At 44.9% G+C, this 15105-nt stretch overlaps 1 protein-coding gene across 6 annotated transcripts in view; it reads left to right on the top strand.

The window, feature by feature from the left end:
- Positions 1-994: 994 nt before the first annotated feature.
- The window catches only part of SLC18A2 (solute carrier family 18 member A2), a 54003-nt gene continuing 39892 nt past the window's right edge, over positions 995-15105 (top strand). For 3 of the 6 annotated variants that reach the window (XR_013346731.1, XR_013346732.1, XR_013346730.1), the window contains exons 1-4: positions 995-1088; positions 2511-2799; positions 3574-3724; positions 5604-5955. Coding sequence is in view for 3 of the 6 variants with exons in the window: in XM_077823073.1 (XP_077679199.1) it covers positions 3604-3724; positions 5604-5955 (473 nt within the window). In the remaining 3 variants the exon portion in view is untranslated. The remainder of the gene's footprint in view (positions 1089-2510; positions 2800-3573; positions 3725-5603; positions 5956-15105) is intronic. The other 3 variants (XM_077823073.1, XM_077823075.1, XM_077823074.1) reach the window with 3 other exon arrangements.

Here is a 15105-nt window from a genome sequence, read left to right as displayed (position 1 = left end):
GAGGGGAGAGGGTACACTGAAGTTTTGCCTGTGGGGGCAGATTGCCTTTGAGTGCTTCCCAGGCATGCAGGGAATTTGAAGTGTTGGAAAGGTTTACCGAAAACAAACAAACACATCTTCTCTGTGAAGCTTATTAAGGGTATTTAATTTCGCTCACTCTTCCAAGTTAATGAGGAACATGTGCCTCTTCTATGGGGATATATTTAACTATATCCTGTAATAGGCTAGCTTCCCTGCCCTGACACCCACGTCCTGGGATAGATGATTCTTCCTACGCCCACGTGTCTGGTAGTTGTCTCCTTCCCAGTGGAGCACAGGCCAGCCTACCTTACCGAACCAGCTCCAGGGAGGACGAATCCAGCCCAGTCCGCATTCCCCTCGCCTGCAAAAATGGGTCCGGTTCACACCAACTCCCACCCCCCAGTACCGAGGGAACTTTGAGTTTTACGCACACGCGGATTTAATGAAGGGTCTGGAAAGGTCCCTTGTGCGCTAACCGTCCACATGCTGTGCCCGGAGGCTATGCCACGGATCGCGCGGGCGCCTTGCTGGACACTGGCCATAAAATCCCGGAGCCTTGCTCGGTCCCAGCCACACCAGTAGCCCCCAGCAGGCTAAAGAAGCACCTCGCCTTCCCCTTTGTCCGTCCGCGGGGCTCCCGGCCTCCGCCAGGGCGTTAGGGGGCATCTGCAGGGGGAAAAGCGGCTGACTCTGCTCCCGGGCGTCGCGCTAGCTGGGCAGGGGCCGTCCGCAGCACGCGGTGCCTCGCCCCGGCAGGCGCTCGCTCCCCGGGGCGCTGGGGTCGAAGGGGCTGGGTGGGAGGCAGAGGCAGGGGGGCTGCGGCAGGGGCTTGGCTTGGCTGCGGGGCTGCCTGGGGCAGGGCGCGCTGCAGCCCTTGCCCCAGAGGCGCCTGGGGGGCGATAAGCATCTGGCGTGACGTCAGGGAGGAGGCTGGTAAGTGGCGCTGCCCAGAGGCGCTCGGGGCTCTCGTCGCGGCTCCCCCGGCCCAGCAGGACGCCAGAGCGGAGCCCAGGCGGGCAGGACCCGCGGAGGGCGGACAGAGACCGGCAGCAAAAGAGCCGCGCCGGGTAAGCGCCACAGCAGCGGGCGCGCCCCGCCGAGCTCGCCCGCCAGTCCCAGGCGGGGAGCGAGAGATAATGGGCGGGAGCCGAGAGTTGGGGGGAGTGTGAGGGGGGGAGGGAGCAAGGGCACAGAGTGGGGGCAGTGGCAGAGACGGGGAGCTGTGATAACGGGGGGCAGGAGGCTGTGGGGCAGTAATAGTGGTGGTGGGTAAGGGGAATGTGGGGGGCAGTGATAGTTGGGGTCTGTGGAGCGTGAGGGGGGCAATGGCAGAGACGGGGCACAATGATACCTGGGGCAGGGATAATGTGAGGGGGCAGTGACAGTAGTGGGCTGTGGGGGGCTGTGCTAGTGGGGAGCTATGGAGCATGAGGGGGACAGGGAACGTGGGGGGCAGTGATAGTGGGGACCTGGGGGGGCTGTGAGGTCTGTGCTAGTGGGGAGCTGTGGAGCATGAGGGGGACGGGGAACGTGGGGGGCAGTGATAGTGGGGACCTGGGGGGGGCAGGGGGCTGTGCTAGTGGGGAGCTGTGGAGCATGAGGGGGACAGGGAACGTGGGGAGCAGTGATAGTGGGGACCTGGGGGGGGTTGTGGGGGGCTGTGCTAGTGGGGAGCTATGGAGCATGAGGGGGACGGGGAACGTGGGGGGCAGTGATAGTGGGGACCTGGGGGGGGCAGGGGGCTGTGCTAGTGGGGAGCTGTGGAGCATGAGGGGGACGGGGAACGTGGGGGGCAGTGATAGTGGGGACTGGGGGGGCAGGGGGCTGTGCTAGTGGGGAGCTCTGGAGCATGAGGGGGATGGGGAACGTGGGGGGCAGTGATAGTGGGGACCTGGGGGGGGACAGGGGGCTGTGCTCGTGGGGAGCTGTGGAGCATGAGGACGATGGGGTATGTGGGGAGCAGTGATAGTGGGGACCTGGGGGGGGCTGTGAGGTCTGTGATAGTGGGGAGCTATGGAGCATGAGGGCGATGGGGTATGTGGGGAGCAGTGATAGTGGGGACCTGGGGGGGGGCAGGGGGCTGTGCTAGTGGGGAGCTGTGGAGCATGAGGGGGACAGGGAACGTGGGGAGCAGTGATAGTGTGGGACTGTGAAGCATGAGGGAGCACTGGCAGAGACAGGAGCAGTGATACAGAGGACTGTTGGGGGCCGTGATAGTGGCGGGGGGGGCGGGCTGTGGAGCGTGAGAGGGGCAGTGGCAGAGACGGGGACCAGTGAGAGATGGGGAGTAAGAGGAATGTGAGGGAGCAGTGATAGTGTGGGGTGGGGGCGGTGACAGCGGAGGGTTGGGGACTGTGGGGGGCGGTGATAGTGGGGGGGGGGGGCTCTGGGAGCCTGAGGGGAGCAGTGACAGCGGGGGCAGAGACGGATTAGTGGCCAGCGAGTGCTGTCCTTTCGATGAGACTGTCACATCTTTTGCAAACCTCCAGCCTCCCATCTGCCTGGTGATTCAGAATCGTGAGCGAAGCGCGAGTTGAGCCCTGGCAGCAGCAGCAGCTCCTGGTGAGAGTAAAGCATTTGACCCTTTGATGGCAAGGGCCGAGGTCCCATCTATAACTCAGCCGTAGGACAGTGAATTGGAGCAGCTGAGTGAGACAGAACACTTGGAAAGGGGGAAGTTTGCTAGACGTTCTTGTTTTACTGCAGATTGACGCCAGGTGCTGCCTTCCCTCCTGAGGCGGGGCTCCCAAGAACAGTTTGGCGGCACTGTATTTGAAGGTAGGCAGGCCTGGGACAGATTGAGCCTGGTCACGGGGGTACAATGTACCAGCCTGGCTGAAATGGCCCCGTTAGTCCTTGCAGAATCTAATCTTCCTTTTAAAAAAATAAGTTTCTAGCCCTTAAGGTTAAGAAGTTCTTGTAAACATGAACCAATGAAGGGATGAGTTTGCAAGGGGAGAGAAGGAAACCGCGCTGTACCACCTCTGTTTGTGGGGAAGGTCCCAAACCCAGCGGAATGGCTGCGATTCCTTTGTGCAGAACCGGTGGCTGGGGTGTAAAGGGCACAAGGCGGGGAGATGGGAGTGAAGGGTTGAGTAGATTTGCTCCATTTCTCTGCAGCAACAGGATACAGAGGACTAATCCTCCTCCACGTGTTGGGGGCAGTTGTGCCAAGCTGTTGGGTTGCAGGAGGTGGGAATTTCTTTCACTTTATGACACATAATAATGACAATTTGAAGCCAGGATTTAACTGATTATTTTTAGAGAAACATCAGACTAGTCTAAGATTATGGGTAGAGATCTAACTAGGCCTCTGCCGCCCACCCCTGAGTAAGAAAGAAACTAAACACGGTCTACAAAATTCCCCTATTGCTGGAAATGGGGAAACAAACCTGCGCCAACTAAGTGGGTCATGAAAGCAACAGGGAGACAGGCAAATCCAGGAAAAGCTAACTCTCCTTTATATGTTTCAGAGTAGCAGCCATGTTAGTCTGTATTAGCAAAAAGAAAATAATAAAAAATGCTTATTATATATCCTTTATATGTTTACAGTGTAAGTCATTGCCTGAGGGAGCCTGAGCCATGGCTTGGAATGAATTCAGTGTCATCAGCTGGCTCAGGGAGAGTCGGCAGTCCCGAAAACTAATTCTGCTTATTGTTTTCATTGCATTACTCCTGGACAACATGCTGCTTACTGTAGTGGGTATGTGGAACCTTTTCTTTCCAACTTATTTTAACAATAAAACCCCCTCAATGGATGCACTGAACAGTCTGTGTATCTTCTGCAAGTTTAATTGGTGTTTCTTTCTAAATAATACGTTATCTACAATACATTTTTTCAAATTATATATGAGATATTCTAGATACTGCACAAATACATACCCACTCACCTCATAGTTTTGGTTTAGTTTATATTTATTTAAAAATACATGATAATTGTCTAAAAAGTTCTTCACAGAGTATCAATTACAGGTATCAGTAATTTCTAGTCAGAAAAAATTATCTGTCATTTTCTAAATTATTTTTAACTGTGCAGCATTTTCTTTCCTCTGTGGTCATGCAAACCAGAAGGACAGGCTAGATAACACTTGAGAAATATGTTTTCTCATGATAATTCTTGTGCATCGCCCCCATCATCATTGTTCTTATGAGATGATTTTGGTGGCAAAGCAATATCATTGAGTCAGACTAATATGAAGGCCTTTTAGATTGATTTTAAATAACTCACAGCTTGGTTTAGTAAAATCAACTTTTATCAGAACAACACTGAAATCAATGGCAAAAGTTCCATGGTATATAGGAAGGACCTAACCTAATATTAGGATAGAATACTTACAGTTAAAAATGCTTTTCGATTTCAAGTTTTTGAACATTTTTAACTGGTTGTTTTAGAGGTCCTCATATTAATATAAATTTGGATACAAAGATGCAAATAAAAAAAAGTCAAAAACACGGGGAAAAAGGGAAAATACCAGTTTGTGTTCACACACTTGTATTGCATAGATATACACATTTAGCTTCTACAGATTTGACACCTTGGGCTATACCATGGCAGTTTTTAAACTAAACTCCTTATTGATTTCATTAGGGAATTCAAATTAAAAAAGAAAAAACATGATGGCACAATATGGCCTTTAATGAAAGGCTAATATATATTTTTGGCAAGTACTTTTTTTTTAAAGGAAAATTGTTCTCTATGCATTTCATTGTTTGTTCACTAATTATGTTAGAAAATCTTTTATGTAATCACAGTTTGCAGGTTTGCTGAAAAAATATATTTCATAACCATATATAGTTTCAGACTTTTGCAAGAGGCAATACAAGTTAACAGCTGTTGATTTTGTCACTAATATTTCCTGATAAAAATTACTGTCTCACCTGCTTTTACTATTTTAAAAATACTAATTTTCCTTTATTATATATTAATCCAGTTAGGATACAGCTAATACCTTAAAACATGTACAGAATTTTACTTTTAAATGACTTCCTTTTATGTGAACTTAAAACCCCCCCACCAATGAACAGCGTGAACATCTTAGATCTCTATTTATTTATTTAATATAAAAATAATTCCCCTCCTAATAGTGTTATTCCCAGCAACATTTATTGAACATAATATATTTTTATTGGAATTTTCCTTGGTTTAAATGCCTTCTTAGTGCAGTAAATGTTCTTTGTAAAAGCATCAGCCAACAAGACTACACAAATAATGTCTTGGGGTTCCTCCCATGTTTTGCCCTTAAATAGTACTTGTGTAGATAGATAGTCATGCCTGTCAACATAAACTGAATATCTATGGAAAAGGCTTGCAGAAGTTGCTTATAACTACACTTCCTAATTATAATTCAGTACAGTCAGTATTTTTTTTCCTGGAATAACGTTTGTTGTTGTAATTCTTTGCTGAAGGCAAAAAAAAAAAAAAAAAAATCAGCAAACTCTTTAGCACTGTTCTATATAGCAAAGCCCTATTTTTATTTGTTCTGATGATACATTTTCTGTGATAAAGTATGTAAGCTAATGAAATTATGGCATTTACATGCAACAGATGCTAAGTTACTTACATATTGTGTTTGCTTTTCCAGTGCCAATAATTCCCAGTTACCTGTACAGCATTAAACACCAGAAAAATGAAACAGAAATCCAGACTATGAGACCTGAGATAACTACAACAACTGTGGCCAGTTTTCAAAGCATCTTCTCCTATTATGACAACTCCACAATGGATACTGGAAGTCAGTCTGATAGGACAAGATCAAGAGATTTGTATCATACTCAGACAGAGCAAATGGTGGTAAATGTGACTAATATACCATCCGATTGCCCCACGGCAGACAAGGACTTGCTAAATGAAAATGTCCAAGTTGGTTTATTGTTCGCTTCCAAAGCCACTGTGCAGCTAATCACAAACCCTTTCATAGGGCCAATGACAAACAGGTATGTTATTGCTTTTATACTGTTAGCATTTTATACTAAGATTTTACTATAATCAGTATTTCAAACAAAGATTTATTTTCTTTTCCCCCCAACTCCCTGGAGTTCTCATTTCATTTATAGCCCCTGGAATATGTTTGACTATCACATCTGCTTTATAATTAAAGCTTTTTCAAAGTAAACTGGTGTATTATGCTTGAACCATTTTGCTACTTTAATCATCATCCAGTTTCTTTTCTCTTCAACTCCTTGGTCTGCATATCTTTATAGAAGCTTTTACTGAAAGGGTCAGTCAAGTTCTTTGAGTACTGCTAACAAAAATACTACATTACTGGGCCAGAAAGTCAAGATGGTTCAGTAACTAAAACAGCCAGATCATTGTGAGTAAACCTATAATGTGAGAATTTGATGTTGAAGTTGTAGGCAGCATTCAGAATTTTTTCCTTGCATGTGCTGTAGAGTATTTATAGTGCATCTTGCGAATCTAGGACTCTGGTTAATGTTCCATGAGCATATAGAGAGGAAAAAAAAATGCAAAGCTGTGCTTGACCTCAGTGGGAAAGGGAGCAAGACTATCGTATATATAGTTGATGCTTTGCTGTTCCATCACTGAACTACAATATAGGCTGCTAGATCCTCAGCTGCTTGAGGATCATTGAAATCAATGGTGTCACACTGATTTACATTAGCTGATGTTCTGGTCCAATGTCTTCATACAAAATGTGCTTTTGTAGATGTCATATATATGGAAATATTGAAAGGAAGTGTGTTTAAAGGGGGCATTGCTGAAAATGTATTTGAATGGAATTAGAACCACAGCTATAGTATTCATACTATTAGTATTTATTCAATGAAATTCAAAAAGAAAATAAATGAAGCACTGGTGTTCTTTGTTTGGAGATAGTGCATTTATAAATTTAGTTTATTTTAAGCGTTTGGTGTAAGTGGAACAGACTAGAGGTTATTTTATTGATGATAGCTCAAGTAGTACAGAAATGACAGTATCATAATAAGTGACATGATGAATATGTGGACAGGAGTTCCATGTGCACAAAGTACAATACTTGTAAACTTGATAGATTTTTTTTTTAAGCAATTGTGGGAGTTACATTTTTAATTATAAAAATGAACATCATTTTAAAGCCCTGTTTTAATGTTAATAATTTGTGTGCGTGTTCCCCGTTCAATTTCTTTCAATCCCTGGGCATAACACAGTGACGTTACCTAATCAGTAAGATGTATGAGAATATAGGATCCCTGTATACAAGGTTACTTCTGATTTTGTTTAAAGACAAAGCATTATTTTTTGTGTTCTTTCAACAAACAGTTTTCTCTCTGGAAAGTGGTCTTTGGCTAGCTCTCTGTTATGTTATCCTGGTCAGATGGTTTTCTTTTGTTGGAGCATGCAATGCTTATCGTGCATGCCAGTTATACAAACAATCAAAACATTGGAAGTACTAGATATTTCTGCTTCTGAAGTCAAAACTGATATCCCTCTTAAATCTTTGTGCTTGTCTGTACACAGAAGATGTAACAGTTTAACTAAATTTTTAGTTTTAAACTGATATAGCGATATATAGTACAGTGGGGTTTGCACTGGTCAAATCATCCATTAAATCTGTGCAAGTTTGTGTTTAGACCAACCTTTAAACAAGATTCTCTCTCATCTCATCTCATCTCAGACCACCTTGCAAAATTTTTATGTAAATGCCTAGTGGATGTAAGGGATTTTTTGTTGCTCATCAGCAACTCCTATCAATTTATTCGTCAACAGTCATAATTATGATAAAGATGGCATGTAGATTATTTGCCTAGATTGATACATTTTAATTATAATTTTGCAAGGATATATCCCACACACAGACACTTTCATATAAAAAATAGTAATCTTTTAATAATATGCCATTTACAAGTATTCTATTGATTTTGTTAGTGGTCAATTTAAGTGGTCACATTGGTAATACAGTTTATGTAGTTTCTTCAGAAAAAAAACACGTGGAAGTGCCTGGAAGCAAGGGTGTGTGCATAATTATGGGTTCATATCTGTTTGTATTTTATGAACAAAGTCCTGATGCAGCTGTGTCTTGGGAGGGGGGACATTGCTCCTGTGGAGCTGTGTTCTGGGGAGGATACTGGATGTGGTCACTGCCGGGGCACAAGACCTCCACACAGATGGCCCTGAGCTCCTATGGATCTCTAGGGATCTGTGTGGATCTCTGGGATCCACTAGGTTTGAGAATGGTCCGCCTAGCTTATTATTATTATTATTATTTTTTAAACATGGCTATCCCCTCCTTCTCATCAGGCTGATGTCGGGAGAGCTTTCTGAGAGGTTGCACACTGAGATTTCCTCCCGGACTCTTCCTGGACATTTTTCCAATGGGAGGGAGTGTTGTGAGCCATTGTATTACCTATCATATTGTATGCGGGCAGTGTAAAATTCATGTTGTCCTTAATTATTAATTTCCTGTTTAAGTGTTTGAGCCTTGTAAACAAACAGTATATTCTTTTTAAATATACAGAAAAGAATGTGATCGTGACACAATAACCCTAACTTTAATCCATTGAGTGTTGTGGTTTAATGTATAATTTTTACCTTGACCTCAGTATCTAAATACTTTCTTTTGAGGGATGTTTTAAGGAAAATATCATCAATTAATATATTCATCACCTCACAGCAGAGTTTTTTGGTGAAGAACTTATAACAGCTATTTCTCTCTCTCTCTCTGTAGGTTAAATAGAAAGTGTAACAATATTGATTTATTATAGGTGGAACTGGTAGCACTGCCTATGGTTGCCACAGACTTCTCCTTATAAATACCCTGTTTTCAGTTGTTAATAACTTTGCCAAACTAAATTGTTCAGCCTGAGCTTTTCCACACTGGGTGTTGTCTTCAAGTTGAATTTTTTTTTTTGGAAAGTTTAAATAAAAATGGTTCTGCTATTTCCAAGAACGGGATTGGGGAAAAAATAAGTTTTGTCCATGTTAAAAAAAGTCTTATAACCTTTTGGTGAGAAGCTCAGCATGTTTCTTTCTCAAAAGAGTTGCATGTTATGTTTTTGTTTTTAGATTTCTAGGGGGAATGATATTTATTTTGGGTTATTGTTCAGAATGTATGAAGAAATGTGCCCTTTTAAGCACTCAAGTTTGTACTTGATGCAACAGATAATTACATTAATTTCACTTTGCAGCTGTAACTGGTTCTCTTTTGACTTGTTTTTAGAGTTTTTCAGGATTTTTTTCCATCTTTTTTCTTTTGTGTAGTTAGAGATGGTTTTAATTTTAATTACTAGATTAGTGAATTATAAGGAGTGAGTGATGCTAACTAATGGCTTTTGTACGTTCCAGCATCATTCAGTGGACAGCTGACAAAATATGGATATTCCTTAGAGAACTAGGGGTATGTCTACACAGAAAAAACTTTCTGAGCTGTAGCTCACGAAAGCTCATGCTCAAATAAATTGGTTAGTCTCTAAGGTGCCACAAGTACTCCTTTTCTTTTTGCGAATACAGACTAACACGGCTGTTACTCTGAAACAGAAAAAACTGTACCTGGACTAGCTTACCTGAGCTAGTTTACATCCAGCTAGTTTGGGAAACAGTAACAGTGCAGACAGTGCAATGCAGTCAGGATAAGCCCTGTATGGATCTTGGGTACATATTCTGTTCACTAGCCTGCTCCAAAGCCTGCACTGTATGTCTTACCTGAGGTTGTGTCTACAATACATTATGCTTGCCTCTGTGCTCCCAGATGGGAGCTAGGGGGAAGCCGCCCAGGGCTTCTTGCCTCAGGCAGGGAAATCCACACCCGGAGTCAGGTCAGCTGCCATGCTCCCGGCAGGAAGCTGGAACTCTCAGGGGCAGCAGGGCTCCAAACAGGGAGTGTGGTGTCCGGACAGCAGCCCAAGCTGGGAGTCTGGTGGCAGCCCAGTTTGGAGTGGAGACCCAGAGACAGCTTTCTTGTCAATTTCTGGGCTCCAGTGGAGCCCAGAAATTGACAAGAATAACATCCAACAGTGGATCTAAAGAACACAGTGTCTACACCAGTGGTCTCCAACCTTTTTACGCCCAAGATCCCTTTTTGAATTTAAGGGCAACCCAGGATCTATCCTGCCCCTTCTCCGAGGCCCTGCCCCTTCCCCAAAGCATCGCCCTGCTCACTCCATTCCCCCCCTCTCTCAGTCACTTGCTCTTCCCCACCCTCGCTCATTTTCACCAGACTGGGGTAGGGGTTTGGGAGGGGGTGTGGGCTCTAGGCTGGGACTGAGGGGTTTGCAGTGTGGGAGGGGGCTCAGGGCTGAGCCTGGTCAGAGGGTTGGGGTGCAGGAGGGGGTGAGGGGTGCAAGCTTTGGGAGGGAGTTTGGGTGCTGGGGGGCTCCAGACTGGGGCAGAGGGTTGGAGTGCAGGAGGGGCCTTGGGGTGCTGGCTCTGGGAGGGGGTTCAGGGCTGGGGCTTGGGGTGCAGGATGGGGGTCAGGGTGCAGGAGGGGGTATGGGGTGCTGGCTTCAGGAGGGGGCTCAGGGCTGGGGTGTAGCCTCCTGCCGGGCAGCACTTACCTCCGGCGGTCCTGGTCTGTAGTGTTGCGTTGCTGCCTCTAAGGCAGGCTCCCTGCCTACCCTGGCCCCACGCCGCTCCCGAAAGGGGCCAATGTGCCCCTGCAGCCCCTGGGGGTGGGAGAGGGGGCATGTGATTCTGTGCGCTGCCCCTCTCTGCAAACACCAGCCCCGCAGCTCCCATTGGCCACTACTCCCTGTTCCCGGCCAATTGGAGGTGCGGGGGGCAGTGTTTGCAGGCAGGAGCAGCGCGTGGAGGGGCTGGGGCTGGGTAGGGTGCCCTGGGGCTGCGCTGGCCGCTTCCGGGAGCGGCGTGGGGCCGGGGCAGGCAGGGAGCCTTAGCGGCAGCCCCGTTGCACTCCAGAGATCGTGATTGACTGGGAGATCCTCTAGGATTGACTAGTGGATTGTGATCAACTGGTTGGTGACCGCTGGTCTACACATACACACTGTGTCGCCCTAACTACACCAACGTAAGTCCTTCGCCTCTTATCGAGGTGGTTTTATTATGTTGGCGTAGTAGGGGAGTAACATGGGTGGAAGGAGCATTTGAATATTGAGGCCAAACTGTGTATAGGCCTCATACTGTTACCTGTGCTAGCTAGATTCAAGCTATCTTAGATAGGCTAGCCCAGTGGTTCTCAAACTTTTGTACTGGTGACCCCTTTCACACAGCAAGCCTCTGAGTGCGACCCCCGCCTTATAAATTAAAAACACTTTTTTTATATTTAACACTATTATAAATGCTGGAGGTGAAGTGGGGCTTGGGGTGGAGACTGACAGCTCACGACCCCCATGGAATAACCTTGCAACATCCTGAGGAGTCATGACCCCCAGTCTGAGAACCCCAGCCCATGCGCTGCTTGTGTTGTGTAGGCATACCCATTGTTTGCCATGCAAGAGTGAATAGCGCAGTCTGCTTTCAGTCTAAATCAGGGATCTCAAACTCGAATCACCACGGGGGGGTCACATGAGGACTAATACATTGGCCCAAGAGCGGCATCAGTGACACCCCTCCACCCGCCTGCCCTGGCTCCGCCCCCACTCCACCCCTTCCATGAGGCCCTGCCCCTTCCCCACCTCCAGTCCAACCCCTTCCCCAAAGTCCCCAGCCCAACTCTACCACCTCCCTGCCCCTTCCCACCCCTTCCATGCCCCCAGTCCAAACCCTTCCCCAAAGTCCCCACCCCAACTCTGCCCCCTTCCTGCCCCTATTCCAACCCCTTCCCCAAATCCCTGCTCCTGACCCGCCTCTTCTCCACCTCCTCCCCTGAGCTGCTCCCCGCTCCTCCTCCCCTCCTGGAAAGCGCTAAGCGCCGCCAAACAGCTGTTTGGTGGTGGGAAGTGCCTGGAGGTAGGCAGAGGAGCGGGGACGCGGCACACTGGGGGAGGGGGAGCTGTGGGAAGGGGAGCTTGGAGGCCAACAGGAAATAACTTGCGGGGGGTGGGGAGGAGCTTGGCGGGCTGCAGGAAATAACCCTGTGGGCCACGTGTTTGAGACCCCTGCTCTAAATATTGGTAAAAGTCACTTTAAAAAAGCAAATATAGAGCTAGATTGTGGCTTTTCCATAAGCCCACAGGCAGAATCTAGTCACGCTGCCACAGGAGCAGACCAGGGATCATATAACTCAGTCACAACTGATCCCTGCTTCCTCACCTGGGTTTGGAGTGGAGTGGGTAGGGAGTCATCTGCTGCAACAGGTTTACCAGATCTGGTGGGGTTTCACCGCCCCCCGACTTTTGAAAAGAAGCCTAGACTGGTTTGGACATAGATGATGAAAATATTCTCCTTTGCCATGGTGTTCCCACTTCATAGACAGTGAATCATGTCCAGCTTCCACATAGTGGCAATTTCAAGTATTTTACTATTTCTTCCCTTGAAAACAGGCTCCTGCACAAGCCAATGTCAAAATCTAGGATTTATCTAGGATTCAAATATGACAGTATAATTTGACTTCATTTAGCAGATAGAGGGACAGAAACAAACATTAGACACCTACTGAATGTTTCAGAAAGCAGCCATTTTGAAGTCTTGCAATCTCTAACTGTTAGAATTTTAGATTTTATATAGAATTTTCTGCTAGGAAATTTCACACTTAAAATCCTCCCCTATGCTGGACAAGACAAGTTCAGGGCCTCATTAATATCCTTAGTGAAATAACACAAACTCATACACAAGGTTGATAAACAAATAGCACTTGCCATATTTGCAACTAACATCAACTTTTGATATATTGAACATTTACAAGTCAAGAAAGTTAAAAGTACGTGACCAGGCTATAGTTATCCCTCAATGATTGCAGCTTGAAGTCAGTGTGACTTGTGCTCCGAACTGACTTCAGAGTTGGATTCTCTAAAACTCCTAGGGGCGTAACTTTAGGCTCCTAATTTTTGAAAAATTTGGACCATGTGTATAACAAAATGTTTGTGAACTTTTTAGATGTATTGAAGTATAAATAATTTTTCATTGTTAATACGGAAGCAATTTTGTTTTGAAGTGACAAAGGTTTTAACGCCACCAGGTCAAAGATTTTAATGCCACTAAGAGAAAAAATGTATACAAGTCAGTTTTAGCCCCTGTTGCTGCATATAGATATATACTGTGCTTAACTTTAAAGACAAGTAATTATTTTTAAGTCAGGGGAATTATTCTTGTGAATAAAATTACATACCTGCCTAAGTATTTGCAGGCTGAGAGCCTTAATTTTCAGTATTTTGTTTTGCCCTGTAGCAGTTTTGTAAAATTCAGGTAAGATACCTTTAGCAGTAGTAGCATTTAACCTCCCACTCCCTAGTCTTTATAAAATGTAGTACATTATAAATTTTAATCTAAAATTGCAATAGCACAAATCATCAAATTAGATTTACAAAGTCTGAACCTGAATTAAATACATGATTTTAAAAATAAGTAATTTAATCATCCCACACTGTCAAAACCAGGGTGATAAGTGCTTGAAACCTTAATTATGGAGAAACCATCTACTTTCTACAACAAAGCAACATCAGGCCAAAGACTGAAACCTTTGTCCTTTAGCTCCCAAACCACAGCTCCCTAGTCCTTGAGCTGAAGGAAGTCACCATTAGCTGTCTGTTATAGAAGTGCTTTTATGTTCTTTTTAAGTTATAGACAGTGATTATAGGGTAGTGTTCTCTCTCTCTCTCACCCACCCAGCCACCCACACTAGTATTTTCAAAAGGGGCATCAAATACTCAGTGCTTCAGTTTCTGTTTGCCCAATGAGTTAAGCACCCAAAATAAGTGGAGATTTTGGAAAATCTTGGTTGTAGGAGCTCATCTTGTTCCCATTTAAAATAACAGAAACCCCCGGTCCTTCCCCCCTCCCCCCCTCATATTGACATTAATGGCAGCAGGATGGATCCCTGCAGCTATCCACAAACAATCATTAATAACCTTGCTTAAATCTCAACTTATGTTCTTTTAGTATAGCTCATGCATGGGATTTAACTATTTGGAAAAGGTAGTAGCAAGCTATATTTGAGCTAAAAAGAGAAAATGAAATGTTAAACAAAAGCCAGAACATCTCAGATCTGGATAAGTTTTTAATTACATGGTATTAACTCTATAACTTAAATTTTCTTTAACTTTGTAGAAAGGCTCCTTTGCACCTGATGCACATTTGGCAATTTTCAATCCAAAACATACTTTCCAAGACAAAATTACAGGAGAAATAAAAACAGGGCTTAATAATAATGGAAGCTTGTTGCTACCTTAGCTATGCAGAGTGACAGTTTGTTGGAAGAGGTAAGACCCTTAACAATATTTGGGTTTGCTTCCTGCTGCCTTATGTAGTCATTTACATAGATGTAAAGTGGGTGCAAAACAGCATTTTATATTTAGTTTACACACAGATTCATAGATTCTAAGGCCAGAAGGGACCACTGTGGTCATCTAGTCTGATCTCCTTCATAATATATGGTCACGGAACTTGCCCAAAATAATTCCTTTGGAACTATACCATCCATTCTCGATTTAAAGATTGTTAATGATGGAGAATCCACCACAAGCCTTGGTAAATTGTTGTAATGATTAATTACCCTCACTGGTGAAAAATTTACATATTATTTCCATTCTGAATTTATCTAGCTTCAGTTTCCAGCCATTGGATCTTGTTGTACCTTTGTCTGCTAGGGTGAAGAGCCTAATATCAAATATTTGTTCCACCACATGCATATGTATGGGCTAATCAAGTCACCCTTAACCTTCTATTTGTAAGCTAAATAGATTGAGCTCTGTCACTGTAAGGCATGTTTTCTAATGCTTTAATAATTCTTGTGGCTCTTCTCTGGCCACAGCATCACAGGAGTCATGTTCAGCTGATGATCTACCATTTACGTGTGTAAATGACTACAGAAGGCGTAAGGAGGTTAAGAATCAGGCCCATTCACCTAGACCAAGAGAACAGAAGTATTAGGTAACAGGGCAGCAGTGAGATGATAGACTAAATTTCCTTTGCTGAAAATGGCAGAATTCTCAGAGTAAACATGTCAAAACACAGAACACAGATAGCCTATTCTCAGTTACACCAATACTTCTCTGGAATAATGGCACTGAAATCAAAGTGTTTGCACCAGTGGGAGT

The sequence above is a fragment of the Eretmochelys imbricata genome, chromosome 7 (assembly GCF_965152235.1).
Source record: "Eretmochelys imbricata isolate rEreImb1 chromosome 7, rEreImb1.hap1, whole genome shotgun sequence".
NCBI lineage: Eukaryota > Metazoa > Chordata > Testudines > Cheloniidae > Eretmochelys > Eretmochelys imbricata.
Note: the sequence above shows the minus strand (reverse complement) of the source record. Positions and strands in the feature narration are given on the sequence as shown.